Below are 13,651 nucleotides of genomic sequence, written 5' to 3' on the forward strand. Positions count from 1 at the left end.
CTGTTATAGGTTTCCTAAATTTCTTGCAATTTCCTGGGTGATAGGAGCATTTTTTATTCTAATGAGGCCACTTAGGGTGGTCGCCTGTGTGGCTTCAGGTGGGGCTGGTCACCAGGAATTCCCAGCCAAGATTAGAATCTTGGAACGTTCAGCTCTTCTCCCACCTTTCAGGGAGGAAGGAGGAACTGGGGATTAACTTAATGATTAATCATGTCTATCTGATGAGGCCTCCCTAAAAATCCCAGAGAGCTTCTGGGAAGGTAAACACATCCACGTGCCTGGTGGCGGCCACCTCCCAACTCCACAGGGACAGAAGCTTTTGTCCTAGTGACCCTTCTGGACCTTGTCCTCTGTGTCTTTTCATCTGGATGCTCAACAGTCTCATTTGTCATATTCTTTACTAACAATCAGCCAGTAAACAAACTATTTCCCTGAGTGTTGTGAGCTGTTCTGGCTAATGATTGAACCCTAAGAGGGGTCATGGAAACCTCCAATTTATACCCGGTCAGTCAGAACCAGAGTGACAACCGGGACTTGTGACTGGTGTCTGAGGTGGGGGTGGGCCCTTAACCTGTGGGGTCTGTCTGACTCCAGTTAGTGTCAGAATTGAATTGAATTGAGAGACACCCAAGTTGGTGTGTGAAAAATACCTTCATCTCTGGTGTCAGAAGTGGAGTGCTGTGAGTGTGGTCAAGTGAGAGAGCCGAGGAGAAACAGGCCGCTTTTCCTGGGCACCTGTGTACAGGTGGTGATGCTCTGACATTAGCATCTCAGAGCAGAGGGTGGGACTTTTGCATACACAGCATCGTAACAAAAAACAGGAATTTTAGAGAGGTGAAGAGAGAACAGAAAATTACTTCCTAGATTGCAAATGTGTGAAGACTGATATGGGAAAAGTAATATTAAATAAGGGCTGGTTTTCATAAGGTTCGTTCTGTAGGTCCCTCTGATGCTGTCTCTGGGTTGATAAGGGTGTAGAGTTGTCTCTGGCAATTAACTTCATGTCCTCCTTTTAGGCTAATAGGGGAGGACAATGAGGTTTTCTTGTATTTGTTTTTTCTCAACTGCCTTCTGCTCAATATAGATGTTATGCCCAAGTGACATATGAGGGGTGGTGTGTTCCGCTACTCTTCACTTTTGAGTTACACCCAGTTTCTATCATTGTGGCGAGGAGAACTTATGCCACTGGGGAGAGTGGGTGATAGCCTGACCTCTGCCATGTCTCCCTCTGATGGAGGTGGAGGCCCACTATGCCTCCGACTCATGCAATTTTCTTGTTTCATTTCTCTTGTCCATAGAGAAAGAAAGTCAGAGAACTGCAACATCGACAAAAATAACATTTTATATCAACTGTAAACTATCATAATGTTCAGCGATGTTTTGACACGTTTTAGTCATCAGTAACGTTGTGCATGTTTTGTTGACTTCATCATGGTCCTGTCACTAGCCAACTGATCCTGATGATTTAGGTGTGACATGTAATATACTTTTCCAAGCAACCAATGTATAGTTGAGGTTTGTATCTAAATCGTAATCTACACGGCCAACAACCATTACAACAGCTATTGACTGGTATTAGAAATATTACAAGATAGTAGTGCCAGCACAGTCTGGAGAACATCAGCTTCTATTCCAGGACTGTGTCCCCCAGCAAACTTCATTTTGCCTCTTCATCTCCTCCCCCTTCGCAGCATCTCACTCTAAGCCCAGTCTCCATCTTCTCTCACACTTGGCTTGGTTTCCGTCAGGCCGACAGCCTCTGCACTCACCACCACCCAGAACTATGACTCAGGCTGTTCACCAAACATCAGTGTGCACAGGAGTCACTGCTCTGTGGATTTCCTGCTGTGGGCCGAGACTTGCAGCTTCCCCTCATCCCCACAAGAGTTCACATAGCGTGAAACACACTGGGAGGACTCAGACCTGACCTCTGGGTCACCCTGCTGGTCACCCAAGGACTGTCGGAAATCAGAGCTCTGACCCCATGGAAGGGGATGGAGAGGACAAGGTCTGGTCACTGCTACTATCTTGCTAACCTCCAGACTGACCAGCTGTGTTGTTTCACAGTCCTTTGGGCTGTTCACTCAATGCAGATTATTAGGGACCCACCAGAGGCTCCGCCTTCACTGTTGTAGGTACAAGGAAATGGCGGGAAGAAAACAGACCAAAATTCCTCCTCACAGGATTCATGTTATTTTCTGGATGCTGGTGAAGCCAAGAAGGAGACTGTGCCTTTGTTTACTCATATTGGGGAGGCAGGAACAGAGGAGAAGAGGGATAAACCCGGAAATAGGGCCTCAGCTTGCCCCAGAAGGAGGCCCTGGGAAAGGTGAAGATGTGGGAGTCTGTGGTCATGTTGTAAAAGGAGACGGCTCCCGCCTCATAGTCCAGGAAAACCCCCACAAGCAGAGGCCGCTCCCGCATGGGAAGGGGGGTGGGGGGGCACGTCAGCGCTATGTAGTTGACCTTGGTACACAGTCTGATGGCCCAGAACCCTGACTGGGGCTTCGGCTTTGTGTAAGTGTCCCTCTGCACGTTTTCCATACAAACACCTAGCTCCCACTGAGTTCCTCCTTCCACATACACTTCAAAGTAATGTCGTCCAGAGGTGAAGCCCTGACGGCCCAGGACACAGCAGTAGGTGGTAAATCTCCTAGGAGAATCATGCACATTATTCTGGAAGGGCTCCCAAGTCACTTGTCTCTGACGCTCAGACAGGATTAGTTCCCGATGAGCTGTCTCTGGATCCAGAGTCACGTTGACTGAAAGGGAAAATAAAACACATGGTTTAGTCACAGAGAACACAATTAATTTGAAGTAAAACAAGCCTGTTCTCTGATCTGAATGTTGTTGCTGACCAGCTGTGTGATCCCGGGCAGGTCACCCCAAGAGCCTCACTTTTGTGACATAGAAGTAAGAATGATCACATCTGTCCCATGGATTGGTGAGGGATGGAATGAGCATGTGTGTTCTCTGTTCTTGGAGAACGCCCTCACGTACCTTGATAGCCCCTCAACAGCTTCGTCACATCAAAGTAAAGCTCAGAAACATCGCAGACAGTCTGAATCTTTAAAGGTGGGGCGTATGGTGTGTCTAGCTTCACAGCCCAGCTCCTGGAAAAAATGGAGGCCGGACACTTCTTAGTGGTGCGTCCCATCAGCTCTGTGTCCCCATGCCCTTCCTCCTACATTCCTACAACACTCACCTGCTCAAAGTGCCCTTCACGTCCTGCACAGAAACAAAGACGAAAGGTGAGTGTGGGGACATCAGGATTCCAGGGAGCCTGGCAGGTGGGTGTGCTCTCTAGGAACATTCCTTCCAAAGGAACGAAGACAGGGGCCCGGCCTTGGGCATCGTGGGTGCCCAGAAGGGACGGTGCCCACCCCAGCCCGGGGTGTGCATCACGGTGGGATGTGGGTCCACCTGAGTCTCCATCGTCCTGCTGAGGCTGTGGAGCTTGTGGGCTGCTTGGGGAGCAGGGCCAGCTGGTCACCCCATGCTCCCTCGGGCAGCACTGGCTCTCATTCACCTAACTTCCTTCCGAGTGAACCCGTATTAGAGACCAGTCGTCAGAGAGCTGCCCCGAGGCTGGGCCACCATGGTGGTGGCAGCAGGTGGTGGTGGAGCGGTCACACTATGCTCGCAGCCACAGGGGATGACCTGCAGCCCTGTTAGTGGAACTGAAATAAACAGCCAGGGGGGCTGCATCCTAACAAGTCCCCTAAGAGCATGGGCACCAGGGCTGTTGTAAGCAAATCAGGGCAAAGGTTCCCGTTCATGTTGGCTGCCCCGCCTCCCCACCCACATCACCTGGACGAGTATTTCAGGAGACTGATGCCAGGGTTCTGGGCACATGGATGGGGCAAATGGGAATAGAAATGACCCCAAGGTCTCTTCGGCCGAGCAACTCCACATACGCATCCGGAGGGGGCATGTTGTTCTGATTCACGTAAGGAAGCTTATACACTAGTGAAGCCACCTCGCAGTCATTGATCTGCATCTAAAGACAGGCCACTTCCAAGTCCCCACCTGATGTGCCACCTTTGAGAGAGGCAGGCAGGCTCAGCTGTCTCCCCACCCTGCCTCACCATTGTCCCCTTCATCGCTTAGGATCACACCCCTCCTTTCCTTCCTCTGAGTGCCCAGCCTCACCTGCAGCAGCTTCTGGGCTGAGTCTTGACACCTGTCCTCCAGGCGCTGGATGTGACTCTCGAGTTCACGTCTCTTGCGCTCCAGACTGGCCTCGCTGTCCCTCAGAGCCTCCAGAGTCTGCTCGTTCTCCTTCTCCAGTCTCCACAGGAAGGACTTCTCTTCCTCCTGCAGGAAGTTGTGCAGCTCCTTGAAGTCATCCTGGATTTTCTGTCTCTGAAGCTCCACCTTTGTCTGGAGTAGAAAAAGGGTGTTCAGAAGGATGGGACAACCCGTGTGACCAGAGACAGTTGAGTGATCAACAAAGTGTGGGGCACAGAAATAGCGGAATATTCTTCAGCCATTAAAAGGACGGGATTCTGACACGTGCTACCACATGGATGGGCTCCGAAGAAGGAAATCCGAGTGAAATGAGCCAGACACAAAGGGACGCGGGCTGTGTGATCTCACTTAAGCGAATGAGCTAAAGTGGTCACATCATAGAGACTGAAAGAAGAATAGAGGTTGCTAGGAGCTGGGAGGATGGGGTGGGGAGTTGGAGTTCAATGGGGACAGAGTTTGTTTGGGATGAAGAAAAGCTCTGGAGATGGACCTTGGTGATGGCTGCACAAAAGTATAAAAGTACTTAATGCCACTGAACCTGGCAGTTAAAAATGGTGAAAATGATAGATTTTGTGTTATGGATATTTTAACGCACATGCACATACCAGAGAAAGTTTGCTCAACTGTGATGAAATTATTTGCACGTGAGCCATCGAGCTGGAAGAATGTCCCCAGGTCTGTGCTGCAGTCACAGCTGGGAGGCACTCAAATGCAGGAGACAGGGTCATGGACCTCTGTGGTCACCTGATTTGTTTCCTTGTTTTTCAGCCAAAAGGCAGGTGCCAGGAGGGGCAGGAGCACTGGATAATGTAACCAGGGGGCTAGGGCTGAGGCCAATAATCTGTTACAAACATGAAAGGAGTCTTGATGAGGATGTGAAGGTTGGCCTGAGTGTGAGGAAATTTTTTGGAATAATAGCTTGTAGTGAGCATCACACCAAGACTGGACGTTAGGACAGTGAGGCCAGTAGGAGGGTTCCAGTTTCTCAGTGGGGGATGTCTGGATGGCAGGCTTTTATTCCAGGTAACTGGACATATTTACCACCAGCCCGGGGTGCATGTGATCATCCCTATGTGTATAACTGACCTAAACCAAATGAGGTATGTGGTAGGACTCAGCTTTTATTTTGGGAGACGCAGAATTGCAATTTCCACTAGTGCTTTTGTGGTTTGCGTGGTGTTTCAGTGACCGTGATGTTGGGGTAGAAGGTCATGGATGGTGTTTCCATTAGTTATGATCAAGGCCCTGCCCCGAACATGATCTCAAAAATGAGGGGAGTAGCAGTGTCCTCTGAGAAGTCACAGCTAACGTCCGTCAGGGCAGAGGTGGGGAGAGACCTGTGACCTAGGCATGATGGCTCGCCGGCCAGCCAGTGATGGGTCATGTAACGGTTTCCATGAAGGAATGCATGTCTGACCATGGAAATAGAGACACAGAGCCTGCTGTGTTAAGGGTGTAGGCTCTTGCAGCAGACGTGATTGTCCTTATAAATAAAACATGCATCCTTTATCAGACATGAGATGAGTCAGTGACTGTCCACCTGCATTGGTTCCTGAGCCTGTGAGGCCGAGAGTGGCACCTGTGTGGTGGTAAATGTGCCAAGGTGCTGAGGTTGAGGTCTTCAGACTAGGAAGTTCCTTGGAGGTGCTGAAAATCTGAAACCCACTGAGGATGGCTCTAGGTGAACAGATGTACCCACGCTGCCTCTTCTGACTGAGGGGTCGGGAATCCAAGCCAATGATTACTGACAGGCCGAAGGGTAGGAGACAGATTCTCAAAGATGGAGACAATGAAGGGGATAAGCTTGAATCAGGACTTCTTGTTGGGGTTCCACCTGTCTGGTCTGGTTTAGTGGGAACCAACCCCATGTGCCCAATCCACCCCTCTGCCTAAGCTCTATGGGGGAAAAGAGCTTGAGATCAGTACACCCCAATTCTTACGTTCCATTCGGTTATTTGTTTTGTCATGAACTCTTTCCGATTCCTACACTCCTTTTCCAGTTCTCTCAAATTTGTCACAGCTTCCTGGAGCAGTTCCTGGAGGAAAATGGGGTGAACAAAGTCGATTCAGTTTGGCAGCTCCTCACTGGGCACCGAGGGGGACCCTAGCCATCTGAGACTGTTGGGATCACGCTGGATGTTTACTGAGTCCTCACACTGTGTGAGGAGCCTGCTGAGGGCTGTATGTGCAGGGATATATCTGACACTCTTGACACCCCTGAGCACCGGTAGGGCTCTGACGTCATTCAGTGATGCAGAAACTGAGGCTGAGGAAGGGGTTCTGTGACTTGCCCAAGGGGTACAGCCAGGAGATGGTTGGACTGTGAGCCTAACGTCACCTGCTGAGGTCAACCCTCCACGCCCATCCTGCCAGGGAGACGTGGCACAGAGCATGATAATCATCTGAGAGAATATTTGATAGAACAGCGTGCTGACCCGGACATGGCCGGTGCTCTGGCACACAGTGGCACACTGGGTGTGTTTGGTGAGTCAGGGCACCAGGTGACACTGTTAGAAGGAGTTCGTGGAGGAGGGGCGCTCTGGTACCTTTTGAAGGATGGTCCCATGAAGCCAATTTAAAATGCATTAGTGTCCATATCAAGCTTTCAGGTTCTTTTTCAAAATAATTTCTCATATTCTTATGGAAAGAAGTTTGTAGCCTAACCAGATTGCTAGTCAAGCTTCAAACTGAAAGACCAAGGTCCTGTCCTCTGTCACCCACCAGCACACTCACCAAGTGCCCGGTGCTGGCAAGAAAGGGCCGTGATGCTTGTTAGCAAAGGGCTTCTGTTGTCCCCATTTACAGATGGGGAAACGCAGACACTAAATAACTGGCTGAGAGTTACCCATCGCGTCAGGGGCAGAGCTAAGATTTGAAACCCAGCAGTCCGACTCCTGAGGCTCAGCATCGTCCCCTGTGCTGTTGCTTTTCCAGCTACCTGGTAGGAAACACCTTCATTCCTGTATGAGCTGCCCTGGAGTTTGAGGAAGGGCTGCCCAGGCACATGTCCTGATGGACGGCCAAGTACTGTGATAGAAGACCACCTCCACCTCATGAGAGGTCGGAATAGGATATCTGCATGGGAACAATTTCCTCAGATCTGGGCAGAGCAGACAGGGAGTAAGGCAGCAGGACAGTGTCCTCAGCCCACGCCCCTACAGCCAGGGTCAGCTTCCTCAGGGCGATTTCCACCTCCTTCACCCCCTTCCTGAGTCTTTCTCCAAACCGCCCCTCCTCCCTCTTACAGAAATGATCAGAATCTTCTCCTTGACATTCCTTCTATGGTGTCACTGCCAGGAGGCTCTTCTCAGTGTCACCTTCACTCTGCACATGGAAGCCTCCGAGGCCAGGACCACTCTGGGCAGGACTTGGACCTGAGCTGGTACCTGCCTCTCAGGTATGGCCAATCAGCACAGCTCCCATGAATGTGCCTTTGCCCTGTGGTGCCCTCAGCTTGGGTCACCCTCACTTCCCTCCACACTTCTGTACATGGTGAATTTTTGTGTGGCCTTCAGGAATCACCCCCACTCCCCACATCAGGAGCCTCCAGGCTGGTTTTTCTGCTGGTCTGTCTTCCCTGGTTTGTCTGCGGGACGCCTGAAACGTGGTGTCTTTGTCCCCTGTGGTGCCTGGAATCTCACACACAGTGTGAGGCAGTAGAGTGTGTGGGTGTGGGTTTGGGGACTTTGTCCTAGAGCTGGGAGAGGGTCCTGGGCATGAGAGTGGACAGGGACGAGTCTGACCATCACACACATGGTCACATAAGCTCAGGTTGGACACTCGGGACTTGACCAGGGAGGAATCACCCTCAGCCATCTTGCTGAAAAGGGAGATGGGAAAAGCCATCCTTCAGGATGCAGGCTCGGGGGTCCAGCTGGGTGACCTCAGGTTTGGGGAGCAATGACAGTGGGGACCGCCGAAGCCCCATCTTGAGCCCCCATGCTCACCTTGTAGCCTGAGCATGCGTCCTCCACGAGTGTGGTGTTGTGCCCCTTGTGCTGGGATGACCGCTCACAGCACCAGCAGATGAGCTGACCATCGTCCTCGCAGAACAGGTGCAGCTTCTCCCCGTGCTCCTTGCACATCATCTCCAGGTCCAGCTTCTTCATGGCCTCAATGAGGTTCCCCAGCTGCTTGTTAGGCCGCAGGCTTGTCCTGTTGAATGGAGCCCGGCACTGGGGACAGGGGTGCTGGCGCAGATTTGGCTGCTGGTTGTCCAGGAAGCCCTCTATGCACCGCTGGCAGAAGCTGTGTCCACAGCTGATGCTCTGCGGCTCAGTCATCAGGCTCAGGCAGATGGAGCAGGTGGCTTCCTCCCTCATCCTCTTGGTGTCTGTGGCTGAGGTCATGGCTTCTCCTGAAAACCTCCAGAATCAGACCCAGAGGCAGAGAGGGAGCCGCCAGAACCCCCACAGGGACAGAAGCAGTCGTACCTGGGCTGTGGTGCCACTGCCCCCCAGGTCCCGTGGTCTTCTCTCTAGGCAGAGGAAATGAACTGGGACTCAGAAGGGGCATGACATGGGGCAGTGCTGTGACCATCGTGTGGCCACTTCCATTTATCAGAACAACATCGGATCCAAAGTTCAGCTTCTCAGTTGCACTAGCCACACCCCCATCATGACAGGACAGTCCAGACATAGAATCTTCCATCACTACTGCAAGTTTTCTGGATGAAGTGCCGAGAAAGAGAGAGACAGACAGAGATAGAGAGACAGAGACAGAGAGAGAGAGAGAGAGAGAGAGAGAGAGAGAGAGAGAGAGAGAGAGAGAGAGAGAACTCATCGAGGGCTGTGAACCTTCCNAGAGAGAGAGAGAGAGAGAGAGAGAGAGAGAGAGAGAGAGAGAGAGAGAGAGTGAGAGAGAGAGCAAGAGAGAGAGAGAGAACTCATCGAGGGCTGTGAACCTTCCTTTCCTGATCAACCTGGAGAATAATTAGCTCCTGAATTATGTCTCTACAACCGGTGGTGACAGTTAGGTGACTGGTGGTTCACGGAGGATTTCATCAGACGATCATGTTGCTTGCACCCCCACCCCCACCCCACAAAAACAGAGGCACCAGGGTAATAGTATCATGGGGACCCCAGTAGGGTGACAGTGGAGGTAGACAGGCCACGAGATGGATGTGTTTGTCATGTCTGTGATCTTCCCTGATGGAGGGAAAGAGAGCTGAGGATGAGGGAGTGACAGTGTCTCCAGCACCCGCCAAGCAGACAGGGGAGGAGGCACCAGGATCAAGGGGTGTGCTTGGGGACCCCAGCCCTGCACCCCTGCCCACACCAAGCAGGTGAGAGAGGGAACTGACAATGGGGATATTAGAAACAAGATTCGACAACAGTTACTGGGGCCTCTATTTCCTCTCACAAGCAGGGCCCGTGGCTCAGGCCCAGAGAATGTTGCCTGGAGGCCACTCCATGGTGGGTGATTCCCAGGGACAGTGGGCTCCTCTGTGGCAGAGGAGCTGTACCCCTCCTGAGGACCTGGGCACCCTGCTGGGCCTGCGCTCCCCCCACATCCTTGATCCCCTGAGATTTGTCTGAACATGGCCTGGGGAAGTGAAAGCAGACATGGTGACAGTGACTGCCCAGGCCATGTCCTGACTTTCAGCTCCAGGAGGCACCCTCCCTGCCACCTGCCTCCACCCCCAGCTGTCGTGTCCCCCCACATGCCCTGGCCCGGCCCTTTCCCACTACCTGGACACTGCAGAGGGTCACACACAAGCTGGAGTCCCGGGGAGCTGCCACTTCCGATGAGCAAGACCAGGAAGTTAACTCAGACTGGAGGAAACTCAGAAACGAAACTTGAGGTGTTGGGGCCTGTGGGGTGGGGCGGACACCAGTGAACTGCCACAATCTTTTGCACTCAGCTAGTACTGAATGGGGGGCAGAAAGTCGGGAAATATCCTTCTTACAGCGATGAGTAAGGGACAGATTGATCACCAGGAAGCCACATTGTGACCCCAGCACGATGTCGGGGGTCAGGAAGCCTGTGCCGCTCACAGAGTAGGACGTGAGACTTTTCTGCTTTTGTCACCCAACCCCCTTGTGATCCATCAGCCCTCAAAGGTGTTCTGGTTTGCTATTTTGAGGTTGCTTACTTTTTAATAACCGCTCTGAAGGGGGTGGTAAGAAGGGGATTGTAGGACCTACTGGGGTCACAGGAATGGATTCAGCCTGTCTCTGTCCTCTGGTCCTGTTGCTGTGTCTCATGTCCCCCCATGTCCCTCTGCATGGTTTAGATACTTCCCAGGACACTCAGCAATGGTCAGCAAGTAGCCAGGAGCCACAGATGACCCAGCTGGGACCCCAGGGCCAACACTCTGCTCTGAGTCCAGTGCAGAAAGGGCTGTGAGCTTGGGGGCAAGAACTGTGACTCAGCTCCTGCCTCTCCTGTTCACATAGGAGCCGAAGGATTGTCCCTGCCCAGTTCAGGGCTGTGATTTATGGGGAAACCAGATGACCACCTCAAAGTAAGAGCTTGTCACATGTGTAGCCACAGGTGTAAGATGCACTTACAATAAATACACGTATGACAGATGTTCACACAGGAAATAATATCTGCAGTGGCCGAGGGGCCAGTCAGGTAGGCTCAACTATGAGCAGAAATCAGGCGTGGACCCTGCCAGCTGCTTGGGACCAACGATGTTCCCCTCGCCTGGCCTGTGAGGTGCTGACCCTGGCGTTCCTGTGGAAAGCTGTGCTCAGGGCAGCACAGAGGGGCCTGGCAGTTCTTTGTCCCAGCCACTGTCCTGCTGGGCGGCAGCTCAGGCTGGAGGCAAAATTGTGTAACAGGATCCTCTCTTCCCACCCACACGGGAGCCTCATCAGCACTGCCCCCTCCCAGGAGCCTACAGAGCCTCTGCCACGGTGCCAGCCGGTGCCACCTGGTGCCCTGGCATGTCCTGTGGGCAGACCCTGCACAGGGCACGCCTGACGCAGCCTGCACGCAGACAGTGAACACAGCCGCCCAGTCCCTGAGCCGGTGAGGGCTCCTTGTACAATAGATGCCCACGCCCTTCATCTCTGTGGCTGTGACACTGGACCCAGGTGCAGCTCATCCCAAATGTGTCCTGTGAAAGGATCAGGAAAAGGAAGCAAGTGAAAGCCAAGAAGAAAACAAAGGACCTCTAGTAACAAAAGCACCACATCATGACGGGCTCTGTGCCATGCCAGCTGCCCACCTAGCACCTGTGTCCTGTGACATGAAGGAGGCACCGTGCCATGCAGGCAGCTGCAGGTTTTACAAGGTGACAGGGGTTGTGATGAGCTGCCAGAGGTATGTTCCCTGAAGGTGGGCACAGGGAGAGACCAGTAGGGGCTGCCCCTTCCCTACCCCCTGTAGGAAATGCACCCCCTCTAATCAGTGAGGCTGGGCTTGGCCCTGTGAGTCTGGGATGCAGGAAACTGGAGACACACAGCCAGTGGGTCACCAAGCCTCCTTTAAAGACACGTGTTTGTAGGGGTATATTTATGATAGAAAAACATGATGCAAATTGCATGCATAGTAACATGTTAAATAAACTAGGGACCACTGCGTTAGTTTTCTTTCAATTCTGAAATTTCCATTTGGTTCTTTTTTACATCTCTTTCTTTCCTAGATTTTGCATCTTTTCAGTCATTTGAGAGCAATTACAATTGTGGGGGCATTTTAAAAAAAATAGCTCCTTTAAGTCTTCTCGGAAAATTCTAACATCTGTGTCTCCTAAGTACGTTTTGGCATCTGTGACCCCTCTTCCCACGTGAGATGTCGCCATTTTCCCGATTCTATCCATCCATTTCTCCCACTAAACTGAAATATACCATCTGGTTATTCATTAAATTCTTTTACAGTAGGAACTGTTTCTATACTCCTATTCTTTTCTACTGACTTCACCATAGAAATCATGCACCTTTATTAATTCTATTTCTTATTAATTTATAACCTTGTTCCTATTGTGAATGGAACAGTCTTCTCATTTCCTTTATTCAGGTCTTACTGCTCAGAAGGAAGAAATGTACTGATATATTGTATCCAGCTAAGTTGACGATTTCTACAATTCTACTTTCTTTACTCATTAGAGTTTCTTGAGTTTTTCCTAGTCATCAGCAAATAAATAATTTCATTTTTTTGTTGTTCTTAATGTGAATACCAAGCATTTAATTTTCTTTTTGTAGTACATTTGCTAAGAATTCCCAAAGTGAAGTTGAATAATAATGTTAGCAGGCTTCCTCTTTAGTTCTTGGTTTTCACTAATATGGTATTAAGTGTTTGTCCTTCTGGGTATTTGCTATTAATATTTGCTATCTACATTGTGTTTAAATGGTTACCTTTAATTCCAACTTGACTTTTTGTTTTTGTTTTTTGTTTTTTTGGCTTAAACGACTAACATTTTTTTTGTCAGAGTTCTGGAGGCCAGGAGTCTGAATTCAGGGCGCCACTATGGTGGGTTCTTGGTGACGGTCCCCTTCCTGGTTATGTCCTCACATGGCCTTTCCCTGGGGTGTGCATGCAGAGAGAGAGGGGGTGAGAGAGAGAGAGGGAGGGGAAGCTCTATTTTACTTTGTTAAAAAGTTTGAATGGCTGCTAAATTTCTTCATGTATGGCATAATTATACGTTGCTTCTGTTTTTTCTTCAACACATTTTGGGAAGAAAATAGTTGAGCTGAGATGGAGCTATAAATTTGGGAGTCAGTGGTATATGGATGGTACTTAAAGCCACGAGACTAGGTGAGGTCACCCAGGAGGGACTGAGGTAGAGAAGAGTAGAATTCTATTGCATGTTCCTTGTGCTGCATTCGCTACTAGTTCAGAAGCACACATCCAGAATTTAGCAGTGGCGGGACGGGACTGAGCCAGGTGGAACTGGAGGCAGGAAGAAGTGACCGTGATACTGGGAAAGACGATGTATCAGGAGAGCAGCAGTGAACTTGGAGAGAAAGCGATGGTGTACGAGATGATTACGAGGTGGAAACAACTGCTTAGATGTGGGGATGAGAGCGGTAGCACAGTCAAGGACGATAGCAGAGTTTTTAACTGGAGCAAGCAGTTCCCTTCACGAAGAGGGGGGACGCTGAAACAAGCCGACATGGAGAGCAGGTGGGTGTCAGGTCATGTGTTCACAGTGACTTCCTAGAGTGAGAAGTGAGAGGGCCTGGCAGGGTGTCAGCCCAGGTGCAATTGGGAATCAGAAACCACACTGAAATTTAGCATAAAGAGTTTGAAGTGAATGTTTGTTAATCACCAGAGGACAGAAGAGGCAAAAGAGAGACAGAAATGTCACAGAGACAGTCACAGTGGGAAGCAGCCACTGCCTGTAGGGCTGGGGGACAAAGAGAAGATTCTTTGAGATCCTCAGAACCAGGACCCCAACCTGTGGGGAGCCGATGGTGGCCCACTGGTGTTGGTGTCTGTGGAGGCTCCATCA

General features: G+C 50.8%; 1 protein-coding gene across 3 annotated transcripts; it reads right to left on the reverse strand.

Annotated features, from left to right (window-relative positions):
* Nucleotides 1–1,353: 1,353 nt before the first annotated feature.
* Nucleotides 1,354–10,012, reverse strand: LOC109376999 (E3 ubiquitin-protein ligase TRIM38-like). Of its 3 annotated transcripts, XM_019633198.1 has the most exons (8): nt 9,942–10,012; nt 8,685–8,728; nt 8,199–8,608; nt 6,192–6,287; nt 4,153–4,383; nt 3,206–3,228; nt 3,001–3,113; nt 1,354–2,762 (listed from the first exon to the last, which is right to left on the reverse strand). In XM_019633198.1, the coding sequence occupies exons 3-8, from the start codon at nt 8,598–8,600 to the stop codon at nt 2,239–2,241; spliced, it is 1,389 nt and encodes a 462-aa protein (XP_019488743.1). In that variant the 5' UTR covers nt 8,601–8,608; nt 8,685–8,728; nt 9,942–10,012; the 3' UTR covers nt 1,354–2,238. The 3 variants fall into 3 exon arrangements, with proteins under 3 accessions (XP_019488743.1, XP_019488742.1, XP_019488741.1); XM_019633197.1 differs by having other exon boundaries at nt 8,199–8,728; XM_019633196.1 differs by lacking the exon at nt 9,942–10,012 and having other exon boundaries at nt 8,685–8,841.
* Nucleotides 10,013–13,651: the final 3,639 nt, after the last annotated feature.

Source organism: Hipposideros armiger, unplaced genomic scaffold (assembly GCF_001890085.2).
Source record: "Hipposideros armiger isolate ML-2016 unplaced genomic scaffold, ASM189008v1 scaffold_1256, whole genome shotgun sequence".
Classification (NCBI taxonomy): Eukaryota; Metazoa; Chordata; class Mammalia; order Chiroptera; family Hipposideridae; genus Hipposideros; species Hipposideros armiger.